Source organism: Globicephala melas, chromosome 4 (genome assembly GCF_963455315.2).
Source record: "Globicephala melas chromosome 4, mGloMel1.2, whole genome shotgun sequence".
NCBI lineage: Eukaryota > Metazoa > Chordata > Mammalia > Artiodactyla > Delphinidae > Globicephala > Globicephala melas.
Window position 1 is genome coordinate 9,132,676 of NC_083317.1, and position 16,505 is coordinate 9,149,180.

The 16,505-nt window shown below is 46.2% G+C and overlaps 1 protein-coding gene across 3 annotated transcripts in view; it reads left to right on the forward strand.

The window, feature by feature from the left end:
• SETD4 (SET domain containing 4) overlaps nt 1-16,505 on the forward strand; it is an 87,508-nt gene that overhangs the window by 17,288 nt on the left and 53,715 nt on the right. For 2 of the 3 annotated variants that reach the window (XM_060297812.2, XM_060297811.2), the window contains exons 8-11: nt 1,054-1,135; nt 2,332-2,412; nt 4,939-5,062; nt 6,328-6,494. In XM_060297812.2, the coding sequence (XP_060153795.1) occupies nt 1,054-1,135; nt 2,332-2,412; nt 4,939-5,062; nt 6,328-6,462 (422 nt within the window). In that variant the 3' untranslated portion in view covers nt 6,463-6,494. The remainder of the gene's footprint in view (nt 1-1,053; nt 1,136-2,331; nt 2,413-4,938; nt 5,063-6,327; nt 6,495-16,505) is intronic. The other variant, XM_060297814.2, reaches the window with a different exon arrangement.

The window sequence follows — 16,505 nt, forward strand, 5'->3', positions numbered from 1 at the left end:
ATGTTACACAGTCCTTCTCTGGGCGGCTTAATGGCATGATAAAATATGCATTCCATTTATGTTCTTTTGTTACCTAGCGTCATCATTGGTATTACTCTTTTTAAAATAATGATTTACCTATTAAATTTATGCTGTGAAAATTTCAAATGTGGTATTAAAAATAGTACATAGGGGGCTGATTTTTTTCCCCCTTCCTTGAAGCAGCAGAGAAATAGTTTTCTAGGCTTTGAAGAAATGGCTAGAGATTTACTGAGTGTATAATTTGAGGTAGTTTTAATATAAGTTCTAATGGAAATAGAGACTTGGTCAAGGTGATACTACTCCATCCTATTAGTAGCCAAAGTAATAATGTTATTTCTCAGAATGAAATGGAAAAGCGAAAACTGGGCCTTGCTGGGTCTCTTAGAAAGCTAGCTTTGAAATTAGCCTTATATTATGAGAATAACTTTAATATCGATGACCATGAAGTATTGATTTGTTAAATAATTTGAACAAAATTCACACTTTCATTATTTCTGTATTTAAAAAATAAAAGTAGAGAAATGTAAAAAATTTTAGAAATAGAAAAATCCCTCATTATCCTATGACCCCAAAAAGCTTTGTTAATTTTTACATGTTCATTTTCAGTTGTTTATGATTACAGTCACTAATATCCAGACAGTTTTGAATTCTGGCTTTTAAAAACTGAGTCTTGGAAACATTTCCTCATGTTTGTACGGAGTCTGTACTTCTGGTGGGTGTAATTTCTCAGCAGTCCTGCTAATGTCTTCATTACCCGATTTCGCGGGTTGATTTGCTTAGTGAGAGCAGCAGCTGAGGTAGCAGACGTTTTGTCCCCTGCCTTGGAATTCTTGTAGCTTTCCAGAGGGCTGAATCATACTCCCATTGAGTTGGGCTTGAAGACTAGATTTTTTGGATGTGAAATAGGTAAAATTGTTTACACGTGTCTCGATTGCTGACGGGAAGGAAAGTAAGCTGAGAAGAAAGGGTCCCCCCTCTCTTCCACCTGAATTATACCCTAAGTCTCAGCCTGATTTTTTTTTTTTAATGCAGATATGCTTGTTAAATATCTTCCATCAACAGATAAACGGATGAACCAAAAGATCTCCATTTTAGAGGATCACGACTTTATAGAGTAAGTGTTTCTCTCCAGTAATTATTCCTTCAGGAAATCTTGATGAGAAGTTGAGAGCTGGGATTTTTACAGGTGTGAGCTGCCTCCCGACTTGTATCCGGTGACAGGTAGCTACTTACCGAGCATTTACTCTGGGCGGCACATCGTGCTTCATGTTGCGGGATACACAGGAGGGGAATTTGCTGGTCAGGCGACTTGTTTGGGGGCCTAAGATACAAGCCTGAAGTCTCAAGTTCTGTACCGGGAGAGCCCCGTACGTACTGATCGGTGGCCCAGTATGTTTGTGGCAAACATGTGGTCAGGTGGGGTGGCATCGGCTACTGCAGGCCAGCCTGGCCGTCAGTCACCCGGCAACAGGATGCAGGCTCTGGGGATGGGAGGAGCCTAGGTGATTCCACGCCAAATGGGATAAACTGGGTTTGACACCCTCCCTTTCAGATTTTCTTCTATAGGTGAAATTAAGTTTTAAATAATCCAGCAGCACTGTGAGGGACACTAGCTCTGTTGGCTGCCATTTGTTTCATCCAGAGGATCATCCAGATTCTTCATCATTCATCTCACTGTGGCCCCTCATCCAAGTTCAGCTTCTTACCAAATAAAAATAGCTTTTTACTTTTTTTTTTTTTTTTGTGGTACGCGGGCCTCTCACTGTTGTGGCCTCTCCTGTTGCGGAGCACAGGCTCCGGACGCGCAGGCTCAGCACCCATGGCTCACGGGCCCAGCTGCTCCGTGGCATGTGGGATCTTCCCGGACCGGGACACGAACCCGTGTCCCCTGCATCGGCAGGCGGACTCTCAACCACTGCGCCACCAGGGAAGCCCTACTTTTTTTCTTTTTTTTTTTTTAACACAAAGAATTTTTTGTTACTCAGGCCTTATTCTTAAGTATTTGCAGACTTACTTTTCTCTTTGTGACTAAGACCATGGGTTGTGCCATGTTTAGTGGCCCCTTTAAAAAAATGTTTGGATTTTTAGTCATTTGCCATGATGTAGTGAAGTACTGAAATGACAGACTGGTAATTTTTGTTTTTAATTTAATTTTTATTTTATGTTGGAGTGTAGTCGATTTACAATCTTGTGTCAGTTTCCGGTGGACAACAAAGTGATTTAGTTACACATATACATGCATCATACATGCATCATATACATGTATCATACATGCATCATATACATGTCTCTGTTCTTTTTCTACTTTAGAAATTTGACGTTTGGATGGGATGGACCGTCTTGGCGGTTGCTCACAGCTCTTAAATTGTTATGTCTGGAAGCTGAAGAATTGTAAGTTCCCTGTGTGTTGGTCATGAGCTGTAGCTACGATTTGGACGTAACTTTGGCTTTTTTGGGGCTTACATTCAAAGGCCCAACCTCAGAGGAGAAAGGAATGCCCTTGTGTATTGGGGTTGCTTATTCTCTGTGTAACTTGCCCGTGTGGGGAGTGGTTCACTTCTAGGTTTGCACGATTTCTGGAATTCTGGTTTTAGAGTTATAGTCAGAGTACACGGGCCTGAGAACTGGTCTCTCCTCACATGTATCCCCCTGGTGACCTGCAGCTCGTTGTTCAGGGTAAACACTTGGAAAAGCGTGCGCGTTGGCCCTGGTCAGAGGAGAGCCTCTGAGCAGGTGGGTTTTTCCTGGGAACAGACCGAGCTCCTGACCACTGGCCGGGCCCCCCCGGTTCTGTCCTGGGGGCAGATCCAGACGCCTGCTCAAGGAGAGGCCTGGATATTTCCATAGAGGAGGCAGGTGGAGGAGCCCCTGATGTAGACACGCATCCTGGTCAGGTCCTCACTATTCCTGAGAGGCTGTTGGTCCTTCCCTTAGTGTGGAAAGGATGGTCACATGTGCGGCCGTGCGCTGCCCAGCCCTGGAGCTCCTTGCGAGGGAGTCGGGGAGTAATGCCTGCTACTTAGCACATCTCAGGTGAGAGACACCACAGGGAGGACTTCCTGAAGATGGCGAACCCCGTCCTCGAGCAGTTGGGAGGATTAGGTGAGATAACGCCTAGAAGCAGCCCTCAGCACAGTGCCTGGAAGTAGTTTGTGCTCATTCCATCGTGCCCCGTGATGTTGCTGTTTACAGTGTTGCTTACTTCCATTTCTGTAGGGACCTGGGGAGAAAAACTATCCCCTGGTCTCAACACCAGAAGCAGTTGTGTCTCGTCTCAGCAGATGGTGTGTTTTTGTCGTACAGACACTGAATTCTGTATCTGATGTGTTTCCTTCTTTTTATCGCTCGCTAGAAAACTCAGAGGCAACTTTGTGGTCCATCCACGTGTGCAGGATTCTAAGGCATGCAATTTATCACTGACTCATTCCTGGCTGTATCTTATCTTTCTTCTTCTTTCCTTCATCTTGTTTTCCCTATCCATTCATCTTGTGTTTTATTTTATCTCGTGCATACCCACATAAGTTTCTTTAAGTCGTTCTTGGAGACGTCAACCTCAAATTAAATAAAGCAACTGGATGTTTCCCAGAGGTCCTCCTGAGGCCTCCTTTCTTCCCTTTGGGTGCTTTCTGACTACCTGAGTGGTGTGGCAGAGGAAGCATGTGTTTGGGATTCTGCCTGACGGGTATTTGCACGCTAGTTCTGCCTCTCATTAGCTCCGTCACTTAGGGTGAGTGCTTTACTGTTCCGGATTCTCAGTTTCTTTGTGTCTGAGGTGGGGATTATAATGCTTTCTTTGCTAGGCGGTTGTGAAGATTAAAACAGATACTGGCTGTGTATAAAGCACTGTTCCTGGCACACAGTAATGGCGTTCCTTCTTTCTTTCTTCCTTTTTTTTTTTTTGGCCATGCCACGCACATGCAGGATCTTAGTTCCCCAACCAGGCACTGAACCCGTGCCCCCTGCAGTGGAAGTGCGGAGTCTTAACCACTGGACCGCCAGGGAAGTCCCTAATGTTATTTCTTGACTTCCTTTCTTTCCCGAGAACTCATCTGCTCTGGGGTTGCCGCCATGATCCCTGAAGCTGATGACATCTAAGACTTCATTTTCTGTATGGCTCTTGGGCTGTTCTGAATTTCTCAGCGACTTCTGTGCCCTCCACTGCGATGGTAGAGCTGTCACCGTGGCCTTTCCCTCCTCAGCCACGTGCACTTTCGCGTTCTGTGCATCTAGCTTCTGTCCCCCCGCCCCCTTCCTCCCTGTTTAGTGCTCCTCACCGGCCTGTAGGCTTGACTCAGCCCCTCCTGCTCGGCACATTGGCCGTGGCCCCCTCTTGCCTCCTCTGCAGAAAGCTGGCCCCGCCAGCCCACTGAGCCCCATTTCCTACGGACTTCCTTAGTGTAAAATTGGAAGGACCTGCGTGTAGAGAAAGGCTTCACCATTGATTCCTCTTTCCATCTGTAGAGCATTTTACTTTGTGAAACATGTCCTGTTCCGTTTGCCATTTTTTTTAGGAGAGGCTGTCATTTGAAGAAAAGGAAAACCTCCGCCTTTGCTCCTTAGTCGGTAGTACTTTGACTGTGGACTCACCTTCCTGTCTCTTGTTCTCTTCCTATGGCTGGTGGACGCGACTCTTCTTACTCATGTGCCAGACACAGGATTGTGGTGCTAATAAAACTCAGGCCCTGTCTGCAAAGAGCGCCAGTTCCCTCGCTTCTTATCCTCGGCGTTCCTTCTTCTGTCCTGTATACCTTGTCTGCTCCAACACAGGACCTGCGTGTGGTGGGAGGTTTGAGGGAACATGCTGATGGAATGAGTTTTATTATATTTCTGGAAAAATAGGAGAAGTGTTCAAGTGGAAAAGCCGCCTTTGTGTTTGAAAACCTGCTGAAATGACCTTATTGAATATTTTGGTTCTAGGACATGCTGGAAAAAAGTACTTATTGGGGAAATAATTTCAGATACAAATGAGAAGGCAAGTTTGGACATAGCCCAGAAAATATGCCATTATTTCATCAAGGAGAGTAAGGCTGTACTTCAAAAGGTATGCTTCTAGAATATTGCGTTCTTTTCTTAAGTGTGTTGATGAAGTTGTTTTGTACTGATGCTTGTTGGATAGGGATAGTCCACCTTCTTAGGGTGTTGTTAATGCCTTAATAAATGAACACTGATGTAATCCATGTTTTGACTGGTAACATGTGTCTACACCTTTTAATAGGTAAAATTATTGCATGAATTCTTGGTAACAGATTTTTAAGGTACTCTTTCCCTTTTATTTTTAAATTTCTTTTAGTTAAAAAAAATTTTTTTTGGCCGGGTTGGGTCTTCGTTGCTGCACACGGGCTTTCTCTGGTTGTGGCGAGCAGGGGCTGCTCTTCGTTGCAGTGCACAGGCTTCTCATTGCGGTGGCTTCTCTTGTTGTGGAGCATGTGCTCTAGGCGCGCGGGGCTTCAGTAGTTGTGGCACGTGGGCCCTAGAGTGCGCAGGCTTCTGTAGTTGCGGTGCGTGAGCTCAGTAGTTGCGGCGCACGGGCTTAGTTGCTCCACGGCATGTGGAATCGTCCCTGACCAGGGATCGAACCCTTGTCACCTGCATTGGCAGGCTGATTCTTAAGCACTGCACCACAAGGGAAGTCCCGTCTTTCCCTTTTATTTAATGAATGTTTTAATTAAATGAGGAATTAGCTTATTTGAATGAAAACATTACTAGGATTAAAAAAAATAATTTTATTGAACCTTGAAGACCTTGTGTTGAGTGAAATAAACCATGACCCAAAAAGACAAATACCCTGTACTGTATGATTCCACTTAAATGAGATATCTGGAATAGGCAAATTTATAGAGACAGAAAGTAGAGTAGAGGTTACCAGGGATTTGGGGAGGGGGGAATGGGGAGTTAATGTTTGATGGGTACAGAGTTTCTGTTTGGGATGATGAAAAAGTTCTGGAGATGGATGGTGGCTGTAGTTATATAACACTGTGAATGTACTTAGTGCCGCTGAATTGTACATTTAAAAATGGTCAGAATGTTAATTTTTTTTTTTTTTTGCGGTACGCGGGCCTCTCACTGCTGTGGCCTCTCCCGTTGCGGAGCACAGGCTCCAGACGCACAGGCTCAGCGGCCATGGCTCACGGGCCCAGCTGCTCTGCGGCATGTGGGATCTTCCCGGACCGGGGCACGAACCCGTGTCCCTTGCATCGGCAGGCGGACTCTCAACCACTGTGCCACCAGGGAAGCCCTAAAATGTTAAATTTTATGTTTATGTATATTTTACTACACTAAAGAAAATCATTTAAAAATAACTTCCAGGTTTCTCATATGAAAGATGAAGAAGTGGCTTTGATAAACCAACTAACTTTGGTAGAAACACTGTGGACAGAAGAGCTGAAAATTCTCCAGGCCTCTGCTGAGACCCTAACCAGTTTGCAAACAGCTTTTACGTAACTTCACCGAAGTGCAGGTGATCACCTCCAATGGTGGGTGTGACTTCTTAAACATTTTTAAACTAAGGTTTATTTTATATAGAATCATTTACAGTCAATCAACGGTTTCTATTAAACAGTTATCTGCTTAATCCTATTCCCCTGCTTCTGTCTGTCTGTGGGGAGGAGTGGTGGCTGCTTGGGGACGTCGAAGGGCATCTGTAGGGGCAGAGCAGGTCCTGGGGACTCCGTCCCATCAGCATTTCTGTTGCTGTCAAAGCAAATAGCAGTCCTGGAGGAAGACGTCCCAGGAACGAATGAATTGTCACGGGAGGGCGAGGCTGGGAGGGGGCCGGGGTCAGCCCGGGGCCCCGTTTGTGGTCTTCCTCTGGGTGTCCTGCTTCTTACCCGACTCAGCGGCCGTAAAAGCACAAGACGTCGTGCTGCTCTGTGCTCTGATGCCAGCGGGTTAGGGTTGAGGGGCATGTAGCACGGGGCGGTGAGTGGCTGGGTGGCTTCGGAGGGGGCAGTGTGGGGCGGTGCCCAGCCGGCTTGGCTACCAGCCGGGCTCCGCCCCCGCCGCTCTGAGCTAGAGCAACTCACTTTGAATCTTCTGTCCTTGACTGCCCATCTGGAAACGAGATTGTTACGGGGGTCCCCTGTGCTCCCACCTAGCAGCAGGGCCTGTGGCACAGGCCCCGGTGGTGCTGCCGCTCCCCGTCTGCGCCTCCCCTGTCCGCTGAGGACCAGGGATTAGCTCACGGGGAGGGCCCCTCCAGTCCTGACTACCTGTGATTTCTGTGCGCAGAAAGCGAGTTCGTCCTTGTCCAACAGGAGACTCGTGGAGCCTCACCAGTCCTCCCTCTGTTTACAGTTTCCCAGAATGTGTTCAGATCTCTGTGCAGCCCGTGTCCCTTTCCCATGCTTTGTGGTGGGTGTTTAACCCTTTTATTCTGCTCCTTTTCTTCATTTTAATGGGAGTATTGGGAGGAATAGGAGATAAAGTTTTGTGCTCACTTGGTCATTTTGAATTCAGGCTTTGCTTTCCTTTTTTTTCTTTTAAAAAAAAGACAATACAAGCCCTTTAGGCTGTTGACGGCACTCTGAGTATGGGTTTTATATAAAGTGTGCTCTAATTAGTACTTTTTAGATCTTGGCTCTGGATTTAAACTTCTCACAGCGCTTTCATGCCCGTCAGTTAACAACTGTGAGGGGGTCAGAGCGGGTGTCATCATATATCCCAGAAGCAAATACGTGCTTATTATAAAAACTGGACGTTGTTGAAACATACAGCAGTAACGTTTATTAAACGTTAGCGTCGCTGGGTCGAGGCCCTGTGCTCGGGCTTGGTGCGCGGAGTTTTACGGAAGCCTCACAGCCGCCCTATTTTACAAACAAAGACCGGAAGAAACGGCCGGAAATCCCACACCTAGCGTGTGGCAGAGCGACGGTGCCTCTCAGCTGACCCTCTGGGGGACACGGGTCGCAGCTCGGGGGCGTCAGTGTCCGGAATTCCGCGCTCTCCTGACTCGGGTACGTGCCTCTCCTCCATCCTCACCGACGGCCGCGCTCCTCGCCCACTGGCCTTGGTGGGCGCGCGGCTTCACTGCAGGTTATGTTGGGGAGTCCGCGACAGGGTCGGCCTCGCTCTCGCCGCCCTGCGATGTGAGAGCGGGGATGAGAAACATCCCGGGAGCCGGTCCCTCCTCCGGCTGTCGTGGCCGCGCCCGGTCCCACCGCCCTCCCCGGGAAGGCGCGAGCGCACAGGCGCAGCGTGGCTGGTCCCGGGGCGGAAGAGGGTCCTGCCCGGGGAGCGAGGGGCTGGCCTCTGTGCTCCGTGGACCCAGCGGCTCGGCCTGCGTGCCTTCCCGGCGTGGACGCATCGAGCTGGCCGTTGCAGGAGGCTTCTGGGGATTTCCAGGAGGACGGGGCGGGTCTCCACACCTCGCTGGGCAGGGATTACGTGACTGCCAGTTTGGGAAGAAGGGCTGGGCCCCCTGCGTAGCTCTTTCCGCTTCGCCCCTGGGGGAACCCAGCTCCACCCAGCGCAGCCGTGCCGCAGTGGGGACGTCTTGATTCTGGGCCTCTGTGTAGGGAAACTGACCTAAGGCTATGGTTATATTTTGACCTCTGTCCTTACCTAGGAGTATTTTTTATCCTTTTCAGAACTAGCGTGGGAAGGGGGTGTATACGCTCCTCAGGCCTCGGGGATCCCTGAATGGGTCATGGGGGGTGGGGGCTGCCCCAGCCCCGGCGTTTCTGTTGCCCAGAGTCCTGTCTTCCCTGCCCTGTTTTCAGCCTTCCCCAGAAGCGAATTCCTCTCGTGAAGCTCAACAAAAAACAAGTGAACGGAGCCCACTCACCTCAGGGATCAGAGTTGGAAATAAAACATCTTCATTATTGTATCTTGAGCATCTCTCCCTGTTCATAGATGCAGTTGAGGTTGACTTTGTTGTTGTTGTTTTAAAGATTTTTTTGACGTGGACCATTTTTTTAAAAGTCTTTATTGAATTTGTTACCATCTTTGCTTCTGTTTTACGTTTCCGTTTTTTGGCCACGAGGCATGTGGGATCTTAGCTCCCTGACCAGGGATCGAACCCGCACCCCCTGCATTGGAAGGCGAAGTCTTAACCATTGGACCTCCAGGGAAGTCCCCCCTTACTCTGCTTTTTAATAGCTGTAGTGTGTTTCATGATACACTCTGCCAGGGGTTCACCAGCTTTTTCTGTAAAGGACCAAATAGTACATGTTTGAAGCTTTCTGGGCCATATGGTCTTTGGCCCAGTTGTAGTGCACAGCAGCTGTGGACAGTGTATAGACACGCATGCCTGTGTTTCAGTAAAGCCTGATTTACCAAGACAGGCCACGAGCCGTGGGGTGCTGACCCTGCACTAGAGCACCATTTATTTTTCCTGTCCCCTATTCGTGGACATTTAGGACCTAAATATATTAATTCTGACTTGAGAGTGCTTTATACCTTTAGAAATTAAAGCCCCTCACCCCCCAACAGGAAAAACTTCTCAGGTGCATGTGGGACTTATGCTTTAGTTGTCCGTGGTTAGAAAAAATGAACAATGACAAGAGGCAACTACTCAGAGACATTGACAGATGAGAGCTATTTCATCATCCATGACAGATCTACCCTTAGTTGTAAACAGCAGTATAATAAGGGCCTACTGTGTAGCACGGGGGACTCTACTCAGTGCTCTGTAATGACCTATATGGGAAAAGAATCTAAAGAAGAGTGGATATATGTATATGTGTAACTAGCACAACATTGTAAATTAACTATACTCCAATAAAAATTAATTTTAAAAAAAAGAAAACAGAAGGATAAGACTTACAGTTTGCAGATGACCCTTGGTGTATAAATGCATTCAGACTCCTTGCAAGAAACGCGTGGCTCCTGTGGACAGTCTGGCCCTCAGGGCGAACCCCAGGGAGGCCACACACTGCGTCCCTAGGCTTGTCCTTGCCAGTCCCTGTGAGGGCCAGCATCCGCGTCTGCCCACACGGGGGCAGCCTGCACTGTCCTTTACCAGCAGAACTGTTTGCTCCCTTCTCCCATGTACCGCCTCTCCCCCCCACTGCCATTGTTCTCCTTCCCCCTTTTTTGTTTTCTCTCTCCTAGGCCTTGGGCAGGCCTGTGGTTTGTAGTACGCCCACCCTTGTTGGTATCTGGTTCCGGAGTTTGTGGGTGGTAAACCTCCAACTGCTGCCTTGGCCTGAGGGGGCAGACACCAAGAAGTGAAGGATGATTTGAGGCATTCCTGAAATCTTTCAAGATAAAAATAGAGGAGACTCTCCTCGGACTGGGGCACTTTAAGTGCTTCTGCCTGAAGGTGGAGACTGTTAATGACCTTTCAGGAAATCAGTGCTGTAATGCTGTGACAATGGCTTTCACTGAAACACCTGGACACCCCCTTGGAGGGGAGTCCGGGCACAGAAATGGGCGACTTATTTTAGCTCCTCCTTTAGTTGGTAAACCGCAGCTATATTCTGTGATAGATTAGTGTTGGGCAGCAGTAAGTTTTGTCCTGAGGAGGAAAGTACAACAAAGCCTATTTTGGGTTGTCAGCTGACATTTGAATACAAAGCTTTGTCAGGAATGCCACCATGTTGGTTTACTTGGAAAAGAGCTTTGTTTTACAGGTCCAGGAAGTTACGTGTGAATTAAAGGGAACAAGAAGATTAGGAGGAAGGCCTGATGCACTTTTCTACATCCCTGCCAATGTACCACACACACCACTGTCATTGTATCACATACACCAGGGTCATTGTACCACAGGCAACAATGTCATACCACATACAACAGTGCAGTGTACCACATACCACGGTGTCATTGTACCACATACAACGATACAATGCGTCATGTACAGCAGTGCCATCTGCTGTCTCTCCAGGGCTGTTCCCACTCACCTTGCAGAGGGCATTTCTCTGTCTTCATCATTTTGTTGTAACCTTTCCTTGAAGGGGTATTTTTTTTGTTTAATTTCCTTCTGTTCCATGTAGTTTTAATATCAGGCTATGCGTAAAATTTAAAAAAAAACACACAGAAATATAGTAAGATTTAAGAAAAATGTAAGGTTACCGCTTCACACCCACTAGCACAGCAATCATAAGAAAAGTGGATAATAACCCGTGTTGTTGAGGATGTGGAGAAATTGGAACCCCACACACTGCTGGTGGGAAAGGAAGATGGTGTAGCTGCTTTGGAAAACAGTTTGGCAGTGGCTCAAGAGGTTGATAAGCATAGAGTTATTTTATGACCCAGCCATTCCCCCTTTAGGTACATACCCAAGAGAATTGAAAACGTATGTCCACACAAAAACATGAGCATGAATATTCATAGCAGCATTATTCATAACAGCCCCAAACCCAGATGTCCATCAGTGGGTGAACGGATCGATAAACAAAATGTGGTCTTCCCATAAAATGGAATATCATGCAGCCATAGAAAGGAATGAGGCACCAACACATGCCACACGGATGGACCTTAAAAACGTTATGCTAAATGAAAGAATCCAGCCACAAGAGGCCACATAGAATTTTATTCGCATGAAATTTCCAGAATAGACCAATCTGTAGCGATGCAAAGTAGATTAGCAGGTGCTGTGGCGTGGGGCAGGGTGCTAGAGGGATTGGGGGGTGACAGCCAAAGAGTAGGGGGTTTCTTTTTGGGTTGATGAAAACGTTCTAAAATTGTGGTGATAGTTGCACGACTCTGAATATACTAAAGCCCATTGCATTAGATCCTTTAAATGGGGGAATGGTGTGGCACGTGAGTTATATTTCAATAAAGCTATTCTTTTAAAAAAAGTAGGGTTAGTACCTATTGGAGAATTCTATCCCTCTTCTTTTTTAAATTTTTAAATTGGTTTTCGGCCACGCCACTGTGCGCTTGTGGGATCTTAGTTCCCTGGCGAGGGGATTGAACCTGTGCCCTCGGCAGTGGGAGTGCAGGGTCCTAACCACTGGACCGCCAGGGAATTCAATTCTATCCCTCTTCTCATGCTCAGCTAACACTTTTTCACAGGCAGGGCTAGAGTTTGTCAGTCTGATGACGATGGTAGAGGCCTGGCAGCGTTAGGTCCTCTGCCCCACGCGTGACATTTATCACCTCGTTTAATTCTTAACAATGATCTGTGCGGGAATAACTTTCCTGATTTTGTAAATGTGGAGACAAAGGTTCAGGAAGGTAGAGTTATTGCTGAGGTCACACAGCTAGGATTCAAACCTCGGTCAACCTTCATACCCCACTCTCCTAAAGTTGATGCTCCTGTGACTGTGTGTGTGAAGCACAGGCGGGCTTAGGTGGGCACCTGCCCTCACCTGATTGGGATCACGTGGACTCAGAGTGGAGCTGGAGTGGTCGCCCTTGGACGAGCATCTGGAGGGCTGGGATCTGCGGTCCTGCTGTTTAAGCACGCTCCCTCCTGGCTTGATCACTGGCCTCTTGACAAGCAGAGACGCTTTAGTACATGGAAGAGCAGACTCAGGGCCCAGGGAACCTGACTTCACATTGACCCTGAGAGGGCGTGTTATTAGCCACGTTTTAGAGAAAAGGAAACAGGCTCCGAGGAGAGAAGGAATGTGGAGTGATGTGAGGGTGGCGGTGAGGCTGCTTTCCATCGCGGGCAGCAGGAGCCTTTATTAGGAGCACGTTTGTCACGGTGGGGTCCCCTGACCCTGGCATCAGAAGCAGCCAGGGTGCACGAGCCCAGTCCAGACCCACTGAGTCAGTCTCTGGGAGGTAGGTCCGGGAATGTGTATTTGTTGAGGCCCCAGGTGATTTCAGGGCGCGCTGTCTGCAAACCACTGACCTAGAGACGCCAGAGGAGGGGCTGCGCCCTGGTCCCTGGTCCCAGGGCTTCAGTTGTCATTTCACAGGCTCTTGAGGTGAAGTGTTAGACAGACCTGACCCTCGATCGTGTGACTCCGACCCTGGGCCTCTGAATATGTGTAGCATCAGAGGGTGGCAGTGAGAGACGTCCTCGGGGTGATACACTCTGACCCCTCATTTTGTGGGTGAAGCTCCCAGACAGTGAGAAGCTTGCTCTGGGCCATGGACTTAGCATCAGAACCCACATTTTCTTGCTGTTTCTAGCAGACTTTATGCTTTCCTGCATCCTCCTTCCAGATACTGTCCCAAATGAACTCCCCAAACTGTATTCTTCCAGGGAAGAATCAGAAAGTGGGAGCGGGGCTGTTGGAGGAGAAAGGGAAGTGGTAGCGTTAGCCTGAGAAGGGTTGGAGAAGGGACGCGCTGGAGCTGAGTCCTTCCTGGGTTTGGCCTCTGTCCTCATTTCAGCCCCTCCTCTGGTCTCACGGTGGCTCTGGGACGCACGTATTATGTCTTTATTAGATGTGAAGAAACTGAGGCATAGAGGGGTCAGGGGACTTATCCCACATCATACAGTTGGGGTTTGACCCCAGGAGTGTCTGAGTTCAAGTCTATCACCTGTCAGCCACACCTGTTTCTGCCTCCAAAGATGGGCAGCCTAGGGTGCAGGGTAGGGATGGGCCACCTGAGAGCAGTTTTTGTTGTGTCTCATTTTTGTGTTACAATGGGCGACCTCATTGGCCACGAGGACCCAGCAGCACCGAGCTTTGAGGAGAAAGAAGGCCTGCCCGGAAGTCCCTGCGGGCCAAGCCCTGTCCCTGCAGCCTGACTTTTTATGGTCGAATTTCAGTTTTCCAGCCTCTCCCACTCACCCTGCAGACCCACATCCCATAAAGGACAGCAGGTGTTATTAGAGGGACAAGAAGGGGAGAGTGGTCCCGCCAGGCAGGCTTCTCCCGTTCCGGAGGAATTTGTCCTGGGGTGGGGATCCCTATTGATATCAAGGGTCCCTGTCCAGCTCTGCAGCTCTGGCCACAAGCATTTGGACGCCTTCTGGTGCCTAGAATCAGAAGGTGAGGCAAAACCCAGGACTGCAAAGCATCTACTAAGCAGTTATTAGGGCAGTAAGTAATCGCAGTTCTAACTTTGCCCTTTTCGCGAAAGGAGACTCTAAACTGATTAAGAGGAGAGGGGGTTTCAGGAGGTCACTGAGGAAGCAGGTCACGTATAGAGCATGTTGGAGGTGGGCAGCACAGACCTTCGATTCTCAGGTCATCTCTGGGACTCAGTGTCCTGGGTGACTGGCCTCTGAGCCTCAGATAGTGAAGGTGGGACCAGCGCCTTTTTAAAAAACTTTATTGAGGAATAATTGACAAATATAATTGTATATATTTAAAATGTACAACATAATGATTTGATATATTGATACATACTCATTGTAGAATGATTACCAAAATCAAGATAATTAACACATCTATTATCTCACACAGTTAACTCATTGTGTGCCCGCGCGTGCGCGCGCACGTATGTGGTGGGAATGCTTAAGATTTACTTTCAGCAGCTTCAGGTCCACAATTGTGCATTAGACCCGCAGAACTTATTCTTCTGATAATTGAAATTTATACCCTTTGACATTTCCCCCTCCTTCCAGCCCCTGATAACCACCATTCTATTTTCTGTTTCTATGAAATTGGATTTAAAAAAAAAATCCACATATAAGTGATATCATAAGTATTTGTCTTTCTCGATCTGGGTCATCTCCAAATTCATCCATGTTGTTGCAAATGACTGGATTTCATTCTTTTCTTACGTTTGAGTAATATTCCATTGTATATATGTGCCACATTTTCTTTATTCATTCATCTGTTGAAGGACATTTTAAGTTGTTTCCATATCTTGGCTATTGTGAATAATGCTGCAGTGAACATGGGTGTATGGATATTTCTTTGAGATACTGATTTCAGTTCCTTCAGATATAACCCAGGATTGGGATTGCTGGGTCACAGGGTAGTTACTGTTTTCCATAATGGCTGCATCAGTTTACATTTCCATCAGTAGTGTATAAGGGTTCCCTTTTATCCACATCCACACCGACACTTGTTATCTTTTGTCTTTTTGATAATAGCCATCCTAGCAGGTGTGATGGTTTTGATTTGCATTTGCCTGATGATTAGTGATGTTGAGCACCTTCTCATATAACGTTTGTATGCCTTTGGAAAAATGTCTATTCAGGTCCTTTGCCTGTTTTTAAATTGGATTATTTGCTTTTTTGCTATTGAGTTGTATGAGTTCTTTGTATATTTTCAGGTATACAATTAGTGAATATTTTCTCCCATCCTGTAGGCTGACTTTTAAAATTATTGCTTGTTTGCTTTGCTGTGTAGAAGCTCTTTAGTTTGATACAGTTCCACTTGTTTATTTTAGCTTCTGTTGCCTGTACTTTTGATATCTTATCTAAGAAATGATTGCCAAGACCACTGTCAAAGATCTTTTTCCCTATGTTTTCCTCCAGGAGTTTTACAGTTTCAGTTCTTATATTTAAGTCTTTGATCCATTTTGAGATAATCTTTTTGTGTGGTGTAAGATAACGGTCCATTCTTTTGCATGTAGATATCTGGTTTTCTCTGCACCATTTGTTAGAAGAGATTATTCTTTCTCCAGTGTGGATTTTTGGTAACCTTTCAAAAATTAGTTGACCATATATGTGTGGGTGTATCCCTGGACTCTCTATTCTGTTCCACTGGTTTATGTGACTGTTTTTATGCCAGTACCATACTTATTTGATTACTGTAGCTTTGTAATATAGTCTGAAATCAGGACATATGATACCTCCATCTTTGTTCTTCTTTCTCATGATTACTGTGGCTCTTCAGGGTCTTTTGTGGTTCCATACAAATTTTAGGGTAGTTTTTTTTCTTTTTCTGTAAAAAATGCCATCAGAATTTTGATAGGAATTGCACTGAATCTCTAGAACACTTTGGGTAGTATGGACATTTTCATAATATTAATTATTCCAATCCATGAACATGGAATATATTTACATTTATTTGTGTCTTCTTCGGTCTGTTTCAACACTGTCTTATAGTTTTAAGTACAGGTCTTTCACATCCTTGCTTAATTTATTCCTAAGTATTTTATAGTTTTTGATGCTTCTATAAATGGGATTGCTTTCTTAATTTGTCTTTCAGATAGTTTGTTATTAGTGTATAGAAATGCAGCTGCTTTCCGATGTTGATTTTGTATCCTGCAATTTATTTATTAGTTCTAACAGATTTTTGGTGAATCTTTAGGGTTATCTATGTCTAAGATTATATCTGCAAACATAATTTTGCTACTTCGTTTTTGAGTTGGATGCCTTTTATTTCTTTTTCTTGCCTAATTGCTAAGGCTAGGACCGCCAGTACTATGTTGAATAGAAATGGTGAGAGTAGGTATCCTTGTCTTGTTCCTGATCTTAGAGGAAAGGCTTTAAAATTTTACCATTGAGTATGATGTAGCTGTGGCCTTTTCATATATGGCCTTTATTATGCTGAGAAACATTTCTTTTATAGTTGATTTGTTGAGAGTTTTTATCATGAAAGGATGTTAAATTTTGTCAAGTGCTTTTTCTGCATCTATTGAAATGATCATTTGATTATTATCCTTCATTCCGTTAATGTGATGTATCGCATTTATTGATTTACATATGTTCAATTATCCATGCATCCCAAGGATGAATCCCA